Consider the following 10224-nt stretch of genomic DNA (forward strand, 5'->3'; position numbering starts at 1 on the left):
GACCATTGTTCCTTGTCACCCAGGTGGTGCTGGAGAGAAAAGGGCTCTGCCTGTTTGCTGTTGATTCCCCGCTGATGAGCTTGTAGGCAGACTGTTGGCTCGCAGTCTCACAGAGGCCAGGTGATAGGTATCCAGGTCACAGCACGGGTGTTAAATGCAGGCTGGCACAAGCCCAGGTTTCAGCAAATGTTTATTAAGCACAGGGCAGGCTGGAGCTGTGCCTAACTGGCCATCCCAGTTACAAAACTGCAGCACAACAACCACCTGGGTGAAAAGGCTGCTCCAAGGTCCACTCCCAGGGATAGGGGGAGGTGGGAAAGCAGACAGGCAGCAGTGAAGCTGGAAAAGGGGCACTAGCTTGAGGCCCCAGTGATGGGGCCTGTCAGACCAGGGGCAGAGCCTTCCAGCAGTGCGCCTGCACTTTCTCCAGCCTCTTGGCAGAGTGGAGCAGCACCACGCAGAGCGCCCCATGTCTCCCCTCCCCACCCTGCTGCCTGACAGCCATCCCTTGTAACCCTGCACCTTAGTGCCTTCCCGTACCCAGCACGCCCAGGCCCGCACAGTGCCCTGCAAGATACAAGCCTACACGGGGATGTGTTTTCTTCAACGTGCTGTTGGTTTCCACGCCCCCACCCCGCCCCCTGTCCTTTGCTGGACGTGGCCTGTGCCTACCAGCTGCTCCGGGACAGCACGACCTGAATGGGCAGGAGCTGCTGCAGCAGCTCCTCAGGAGGGTGGTGACACTTGGTGACAACGAACAGTTTGAATTTCTTGGTCCGGGCCTCCTGGAACGCGGTGCGGGAATACTCGGGGCCGTCAGTCGCTCTGGCTAAGCACAGGTACCTGCAGGAGGCAGCGAGCAGTGCTGTAGGGAGCCAGAGTACTGCAGCACACAGGCCCTGGATTGGGCCCTGGAGCCCTTCAACAGCATCCCCCTACTTCAGCCCATGCCACAGAGCTTGGCACTGGCAGAGCAGCTGCCTGTGCATCGACTACAGCAGTCCTGGAGCAACCCCGGGAGCCCATGCTGCACACACCCAAGACCATGTCTTAGGCAGGCTGGATGGCTCAGGGACATGCAGTTAGGCCTCACTGCTTGGCAACGAGGGCTGTGGGGCTGAGCCTCAGCAGGGGGAGAGGCCTCTCTACCATCCTGGATGAGTGCACCGCCCACTAGACTCGGGTGCAAAAGAAGGGCATCACTGTAGGGAAGCTGTGCCAGTCACCTCAGCTGTCAACAGAGGAAGCTGTACTGACTCCTGGCTGGCGGCACCAGATCAGAAACAAGCTCTGTGACCAGGGTCATCACGGGCGCACTTTGGGGGGCCCCAGAGCCGGGCAGAGTGGCTCCTCTGCATCCAGCTGCTTGCTCCCCCCCCCCCTGCCACTGACACTGGCAGCAGCAGCTTCTTCGGGTCCAGGATTGGAGCAGGATGGGGCCCCGCCTGGGCTGATTTGTCCCAGGCCCCGCACCCTGCTTGGGTTGCCTATCTGTGGCGTTAGCTCGCAGGCCACATCAGGGAGCCACATGCACGAGGGACCCTCTGGAACAAGCACTCAGCTTGGCACAGCTGCTTCCCGTGTTCCTTAGCCGCAGGACAGTTTCTGAGGGGGCTGGTGAGGCGCTGCTTCCCCGCCCTCTGCACAAGAGCTGGAGCCATAGCACCTGGGTCACTTGCAGGAGACGCCGATAGCCTCGAAGCAAAGCCCCTTGGTGACAGGGACAACTTAAAGGCGCTCCTGAGGGCAGCCCTGGAGAGCAACGCGCAGCAGGCTGCACATGCTGTGGCTGCTTCAGAAAGGTTTTTTTCTGAATTAAATGACATGCAAGGCTCTGGCCCAGCAGCCCAAGCTAGTGCCTGTTGGATGCAGCCTTTGCAATTGAGGCCCCGTGTATTTTTGCACTAGCAGAACATAACTGCACCCTGGCCGCACACTGGGGAAGTGGTGGTTTTGATACTCAGGGGCACAGGAGCAGTTTGGGCCGAGGCCAACAGGAATACACGTTCGGTGGCAGTCTCTAGTAAAAAGAGAAGGCAAGGGACCCCGGACACCAGAGCTTCAGTTGCACACAGCCATATCCAAAAGGCCACATGTGCTTGGGGATGCATAAAGTGGCTGCACATCCCTTACACACAGGACAGGGGGCCTCTGGCTCCACACCAGGCACTGTCAGGGGCCAAGCCTGAGCCGGTGGAAATGACATCTCACCTCCAGGCCTGAGGGAAGTGACCATTGCAGCAGCCCTCTGGCCGCTCCCTGGGGAAGGGCTGGGAGGTGTCGCTACCTCACCTATGCCTCTGTATCTAGATACTTACAGCTGTCACAACACCAGCAGGAGACAGGCCTCTGGGCTAGGGGTGCTAGCAGAGTAGGTGGGAGGGTCACCCACCACGCCTCTCTTTCGGCTGGGGAGGCGGTCTGGTTGGGGCCAGCAATCATTCTCTGCTGACAGGCGCAGGACTTCCTTAGTCAGTGGTTCCTACCTCTCGTTCTGCATTATCTGCCTGCTGAGAACTGCTTCGGCCAGGCCAGGCGCGATTCCCTCCAGCTGCCTCTTCACAGCATCGAACATGTTCACTTCCATCATGTCAAACACAACTGGCTTTCCATACCTGGGGGGGTGGGGGAGCGGCTGAACAGTGAGTACGTTTCAGAAGAGAGTCCAAGCCCCTCAGCCCAAGTTATCAATTATCACAGGAACTACAGGCCTCAGGCGTTACATGCATAAACTTCTACTCACACTGCCAGGCAGAAGGATCCAGACTGCAGAGAGACGTGCTAGTTTACCTTGGAAAATGTGCTCCCGGCCTCCTTGCCTGACCTGGTTTCCAGGGTACAGGCTAAAACAAAGTTGGTTATTGGACTGGGACTCAGGAACCTCGGCTAAGCTGCTGGCTCTGCCAGAAACTCTGTGTAACCTTAAGCACATCTCAACCACTGTATTCCAGCTTTCCATTCAAACCCTGGGGATAATTATGCTCCTGTTCTCTCAGCCTTGCTCTGACTTGTACATTTAGACTGACAGTGCCATGGGGGCAAGGCTGCTGCTCTTTGCTTACATATTGCCAACCCAACAGGGCCACGATTGCTCCTGACACATGCACCCAGGACCACCTTAGGCAGAGTGAGCCCCACATGCTCAATCAATGAGAGGGATCAATAAGAACACCACTTGTGCTCCAAGCGCCTTAATCCTCCTGCCAAGAGCCTCATGGTCACCTCTCATCTGCTCAGTTTCATTCCTGGCAGTAGCGTTGGTGCCTACATGGACAAGCAGGAAGGGGATAGTGGTCCAAAGCATGGGTGAGCTTTGGCAGTCTTTTTGTGACATCCTGAATTCAGGCTCCAGGCCCTAATGAATTTGTAGGTGGCCACAAGATCCCCTCAGCCTTCTCTTGCAGAGGCTGAAGAAGTCCAGGTCTCCCAGTCTCTCCTCATAGGGCCTGTCCGAGTGGCCCTCCTCTGGACCCTCTCAAGTCTATCAACATCCTTCTTGAAGTGCAGTGCCCAAAACTGGACGCAGTACTCCAACTGCGATCTGACCAGTGCTGCATGGAGGGGAAGTATCGCCTCCTTGGATCTATTCGTTGTGCATCTGCTGATGCAGGATAAAGCTTTTCATTAGCTTTGCTGATGATTTCGTCATGCTGACGACTCATGTTCATCTTGGAGTCCACGATGACTCCGAGATCCCTCTCCTCTTCTGTGCTGCTGAGAGGGTCACTCCCCAGCCAGTCAGAGTGCTGGATAGTTTTGCACCCTAGGTGCAGCACCCTGCACTTGTCCTTGTTGTACTGCATCCTATTGTGTTCGCCCACTCTTTTCTAACCAGTCCAGGTCTGCCTGCAATCGTTCCCTACCCTCCAGAGCGTGCACTTTACCCCTCAATTTAGTATCGTCCACAAACTTGGGCAGAGTACACTTCACACCCACATCCAAGTCACTGATGAAGACATTGAAGAGTACAGGTCCAAGGACTGAACCCTGTGGGACCCCACTGCCCACATCCTTCCAGGTTGATACCGACCTGTCTACTACCACGCTCTGGGTGCGACTGCTAAGCCAATTTGCCACCCACTGGACCATGCAAACATCTATGTCACAGCCTCGTCATTTATTTATGAGAGTAGAATGAGATACCATATTGAAGGCCTTGCTGAAGTCCAAGAAAACAACATCCACCTTTACTTCTGTGTCTAAGCATTTTGTGACCCCGTCAAAGATTTCATAGACATTCGGGCTGGAAGGGATCTCAGAAGATCATCGAGTCCAGTCCAGCCCCCTGCCCCAGGGGCAGGAAGTCAGCAGGGGTCATAGGATTCCAGCAAGATAAACGTCCAAATGTCTCTTAAAGGAGTCCAGAGTAGGTGCTTGCACCACCTCTGGAGGCAGTCTGTTCCAGGCCTTGGGGGCTCGGACAGTAAAAAAGTCCTTCCTTATGTCCAGCCTGAAACGGTCTTGGAGGAGTTTGTGACCATTTGACCTTGTCATCGCTTGGGGTGCTCTGGTGAACAGGTGTTCCCCAGGTCCTGATATACACCCCTTCTATACTTATAGGCAGCCACCAGGTCCCCCCTGAGCCTGAGCTTTTCTAGGCTGAAGAGTCCCATGGCTCTCAGCCTCCCACCATAAGGCCCGTTTTCCTGCCCTCTGATCATGCACGTGGCTCTCCTCTGGACTCTCTCAAGCTTCTCCACATCCTTTTAAAATTGTGGAGCCCAGAACTGGATGCAGTACTCCAGCTGCAGCCTCACCAAGGTCAAGTACAACAGGAGAATGACATCCTGGGATTTGCTTGAGAAGCACCTGTGGATGCAAACCAGAGTTTTGCTCGCTTTACCAACTACGACATCATATTGGTGGCTCATATTCATCTTGTGGTCAATCATGACCCCCAAGTCCCTTTCGGCCATGGTGCTAGCAAGCGTAGCACTGCCAGGCCTATAAGCATGCTGTGGGGTTTTTTTCCCCAAGGTGGAGTACCTTGCACTTGAACACCATTCTCGGGTATCTCTGCTGACATCAAAAAACCATCCTACCACTACTGCCTTCTGAACCTGATGGAAGACAAACCCAAGCACCAGCTACCACTTACATAAAAGGACCTGGGAGGGCAGGGGACAAGAAGCTGGACAGGAGCTAGCAGTGTGCCCTTGGTGCAAAGAAGGCTACTGGCATCCTGGGCTGCATCGGTAGGAGCGTTGCCAGCACATCGAGGGCAGTGATTCTTCCCTTTATTCAGCACTGGGGAGGCCACATCTGGAGTCCTGTGTCCAGTTGTGGGCCCCCACTGCAGAAAGGATGTGGACACATCGGAGAGAGTCCAGTGGAGGGCAACAAAAATGGTTTGGGGCTGGGGGACAGGACTGGTGAGGAGAGGCTGGGGGAAACTGGGCTGATTGAGTCTGCAGAAGAGAAGACCGAGGGGGATTGAATAGCAGCCTTCAATCCCCTGCAGAGTGGCTCCAAAGAGGATGGAGCTGGGCTGTTCTCAATGGTGGCAGATGACAGAACAAGGAGCAATGCGCTCCAGCTGCAGCAAGGGAGGTTTAGGTTGGATATTAGAAAACACTCTCTCACAAGAAGGGTGGTGAGGCACTGGAACAGGTTACCCAGAGAGGTGGTGGACTCTCCATCCTCAGTGGTTTTTAAGGCCCCTGTGTTGGACTGAATTTAGGACCCAGCCCCTATATCTTTGTTCCAGGTGGGCACAACCCTCAGACCGACCACGACCTTTCCGTTCAATAATAGGCACATTTATTGATACAGAGTGAGAACAGAAAAGCAACAATACAAACAATTAAGCAATTCTATATCTACCAATCCTAGGGCTGTCATCAGAGTCAAAGTGCATCTGGTCAGGATGCAGGCTCTACTCTGAGGCTTTCTCTCTCGGGTGTCAGCAGTCTGGAGGTGGGATGCTGAGGCCCACAGCCCCGCTCCAGTGGGGTGCATGAGATGGGCTGCTGGTATGCCCTCAATCCATGGTGGCCTCAGGGACCCTACCCAGGGAGTGGGGACAGGGACAGGGACCCCCCTCAGGGAGGAGGAGGAATGGGGAGGGACGAGACAAAGGAAGAGAAGGAGGGACAGCAAGGAGGGATAGGGAGGGACTCTTTGTTAATCTCAAATCTCTGCTTTTGTATTCTCCTTCCCCCTTGAGGACTCCTGATGACTCTTCATCCATGGCTCTCTCTGGTTGGCTGTCTCTCTGTGGTCACACATCCATGTAGCCTTCTGGGCCTTCTCCTAATTTGGTCTGTTCCCCCCAGCCCCTAACAATCTATCAGCCTATACAATCAGGACTCAGCCCCCCACCCGGCTGCTCTGGAGTCTTGTAGCTCGTGTCACTTATCTTGTGTTATGAGACAATATGGTACACACTTCTTTGGTTCCCAGGCTGTGTCCTTGTTGTGTTAGGCAACCTGTCTGCCTTGAAGGCTGTGATCTTGTGTCATGGCATGCCCCCGCTTAATTCTCAGGCTGTGCCCAGCTGGTGGCCTTGTTGTGCTAGACAGCCCGTCTGTTTTCAGGGCTACATGGAACTGAGACCAAGGCCCCTGTGTGGCTAGAATTCTTAGTCCTGCCATGTACGAGGAAAGTGGGAACAGGAGGTCCTGCTCAGTTGGCATTCCCCGAAGCACAGAAGTGCTAACTGTAGCAAATGCTGCCATTCCCCCAATGAAAGAGACAGAAACAGGGCTTGAATGACCACTCGCTCTCTCACATCCAAAAGCATCCTGCTGAGCACTTCACCTGCACGTGCTCCCCAAGACTTTCCAGACCCACCACTCCACCTCAGCAGCTCTGGCCCCTACCTGATGGCCCCCAGCAAAGCCAGCCGGACAGTCTCTGGGTTCATGTGGTTGGGGTTCAGTGCGTTCAGGTAATTTGTATCTCGATATCGCAGGAAAGTTGCAGCTTGTCCAGATGGATCGATGATCAGGGGCCACCTGCATGAGTAGGAAAGGCAAAGGCCCCAGCCATTAGTCAGGATGGGGAATCCTAGAGATTTGGAGCTGGCAGGGAGCTCCAGAGGTCACATTTAGTCCAACCCCTGCCTGAGGCAGGATCAGCCCTGTCCAAACCATCCCAGACAAACCTCGTGTCTGACCTCTGAGCAACATGACAGTCACCCCAGACACAGCACAAGATTTAACACCCTAATCAGCCACAGGTAAAGCAGGGGGACCATGGCAACCAATGCCCTGATGCTGTAAAGGTTATTAATAAACGTTTGAGAGGTCCCAGGAAGAGGGCCACGCCCCCCGCTACAGAGGAAGGCAAAACCCTCCCAGTCCGTACCAATCTGACCATGGCATAAAATTCCTTCCTGACCCCAAACATGATGATCGTTCTGACCTGGATTGAAGAGGAAAAGCCAGAAACCTCTGGATTTAAGTCAAAATCCCCAACTGAAGCCAGCATTCAATGCCTCTGAGGAAGGCTTTAAAAAAACTTGCCATTTTTAGCAGTGGGGGCATGGAGGGAATTCCCTCCCAGGCTCATGGAACTACCAGCAAAGCCCACAAGCCTGGAAAATACCCATAAGTTGGACACCTCCAGTGGTGGAGAGTCCACAAACTTCTGTAGGCCTCACTATTCCACTGCCTCCCTGTTCTAACAGGGAAGAAATTTCTTCTGATTTCCAATCTAAATGTATTTTGCTGCAACTTCAAGCCATTGGTCCACATCCTCCCCACTGCAGCAAGAGAGAAAAGGAGTTCTCCCTCTTCTTTATGGCAGCCCTTCAAGCATGTGACAACTGCTGTCATGTCCCACTTAAGCACTTTTTCCCTCAAGCTGAATGTTAGGGTGACAATATTTGGATCTTGGGGAGCACTGGATTTCCAGCTGAATGAAGGCTTTGCCTGTGGCCTAGCACAGCTGCTGACCACAAGGCAGAATGATATCTAAGCCAGCCATTTGCTTATGCACATCTTAACTGTGTCAACCATTTTCAAGTGAGTCTGGGTGAGTTTGTGTGCTGTGAATGAGGTAAAGCTTTAGGAATGTGGAAGATGGTAGAACCTAGAACAGAAAAACAGACTGGAATGTGAAAAACAACACGTACTTAGTAACAGAATCCAAGATGAACATATGCAAAAAGGTGAATGATGATTGGTAAAGAAGGCTCCAGAAGCTTCCAGGTTTTGGTCAGTCTTCCCATTGACCGAAGAAGAGAAGTCAAGGTCTTAGAAATATGCTCATAGCAAAAAGACATGTAAATGAGTGAAATGCATAGGCAAGTCCATGTTAAAGTAGTAAACAGTAAACAGAGGCGGGGCTTGAGATGGGAGGAAAAGTGGGTGGAACAGGAGGAGGGACGAAGGTGAAGTCAATGTTAATGAACCTAAACCAAAGTGTATAAACGTGGGAAAAAACTATTGTTCACTGCAGGTCCCCTAGTTCACGGGCTGTGTGTCTGAGAGGGACCCTTGTCCGAAGCTGTCTCCATTCTGAATAAAGCTGTTGCAAGCAATGTGTGCTGGTGTTTGCTCCCTGCTTGCCCTGTCTAATGAGTAACAGGATCCATGGGCAATTGGATCGTCATCTCCCTAGTCGTTGGGTGCCGCATGGAGTCAGGGTCTAACAGTGAACATGCCTAGCTCCTTCAGCTACTCCTTGCATGACCTGCTTTCCAAGCCCTTGATCATTTTTGTTACCTGCCTCTGGACCCTCTCTCACTTCTCCACATATTTTTAAAATGTGGAGCCCAGGACTGCACACAGTATTCAGATGAGGCCTGTGTGGCAGAAATGCCACCGTCGGTGCCCCTCTCCAGAGATCTGTCTCTGCCAGCCTGAGAGGCTGGTGTTGAATCCCTCAGGGCGGGGATCTCCTACCTAGTCTACATGACAAAAGCCTGGGGCCTGAATGCTCTGGTCACCTGGGCAGGGGGTGGAAAAGCCCGGCCCTGTGCATGGGCCCAGGTAGCCAGGGATGCTTGGTAGATTGGTCGGCTTGTGGCCAGTATTGGCAGCTTCGATTGGACCGGGCTGCTGAGGTCAGAGAGGTTATAAAAAGGCCCGGGCCAGGAAGAAGGGGAGCCATTAGCCATGCGGTCATCCAGGTGAATCTGAAACGGGCTCTCTCCTCATCACCGCATGCTCCAAGAGTGCCCTGCCTCCAGAGGAAACTCCAACCACCTCTGGACGATGCGAGTAAGCTACTCGAGATCCGATTAGATATTTAGCTTACAGTAATTCAGATGCGTGTTTAAACGGCTACCTCAGCCACCCTGGTTTGCTCTATGGGATTCCTCTGAGATTCCTCTGATATTTCTATGATATTGTTCTACCTTTTACCCTGTTTCCGCCCTACCCCTGTAATCAATAAAGTTCTCCTTTGTGACCGGTGTGGGAGACTTATTGAGGGGTGGGTCTAAATTATGCCGAGGAGGGCCCTTAGGTCTGCGGACTAAGGGAGACTTTCCTAATAAGCCCCTGACTTGGGAAGTGCCCCAAGTGCCTGTATTGGGTCTAGTACCCATTGGACGATCAGACCTGTGTTCTCCAAGGTGCGCAGAGCCAGAATTGAGTCCAGAGCCTTGGATGGTGGCAGCGGGAACCCCAGGCTAGCGGGTGTGCTCCAGGGAAGGGGTCGGCCGGATGGGAGGCACTCCAGGGAGGCACTCGGAGCCTGGAAGGTGGTCGGGCACAGGGAGGTGGGCGGCTCAGCGCAGGAGCACCCCCTACTGGCCTGCCACAGCCTGACCAGTGCCAAGTAAAGAGGCACTATCACCCCCAGGTCTTGCACCCTCATGCTTCTATTGACGCATCTAAAAACTGCATTCATCTTTTGAGCAGTTGCATCATACTGCACTCATACAGAGTCTGTGATCTACCAAGACTCCCAGATCCTTTTCTATAGTGCTGTGATCCAGCCAGGTGTCACTTGTTTTATATCTGTGTTTTTTATTATTCTTCCGGAGGTGGAGCACCTTGCACTTGACTTCAGGAAGGCCTTTAGACTTCAGGAAGGCCTTCGATACGGTACCCCACCCCATACTGGTGAACAAGTTAAGAGGCTGTGACTTGGATGACTACACAGTCTGGTGGGTGGCGAATTGGCTAGAGGGTCGCACCCAGACAGTCGTAGTGGATGGGTCGGTATCGACCTGGAAGGGTGTGAGCAGTGGAGTCCTGCAGGGCTCGGTCCTAGGACCGATACTCTTCAATGTCTTCATCAGCGAATTGGACAAGGGAGTGAAGGGGACTC

General features: G+C 53.5%; 1 protein-coding gene across 3 annotated transcripts in view; it reads right to left on the reverse strand.

Annotated features, from left to right (window-relative positions):
• Nucleotides 1-668: 668 nt before the first annotated feature.
• IQANK1 (IQ motif and ankyrin repeat containing 1) overlaps nucleotides 669-10224 on the reverse strand; it is a 77405-nt gene continuing 67849 nt past the window's right edge. For all 3 annotated transcript variants that reach the window (XM_025214226.1, XM_006032481.3, XM_025214227.1), the window contains exons 13-15: nucleotides 6822-6956; nucleotides 2487-2615; nucleotides 669-843 (exon numbers count right to left, since the gene is read on the reverse strand). In XM_025214226.1, coding sequence (XP_025070011.1) covers nucleotides 669-843; nucleotides 2487-2615; nucleotides 6822-6956 — 439 coding nt within the window. The remainder of the gene's footprint in view (nucleotides 844-2486; nucleotides 2616-6821; nucleotides 6957-10224) is intronic.

This window comes from Alligator sinensis, unplaced genomic scaffold (genome assembly GCF_000455745.1).
Source record: "Alligator sinensis unplaced genomic scaffold, ASM45574v1 scaffold987_1, whole genome shotgun sequence".
Classification (NCBI taxonomy): domain Eukaryota; kingdom Metazoa; phylum Chordata; order Crocodylia; family Alligatoridae; genus Alligator; species Alligator sinensis.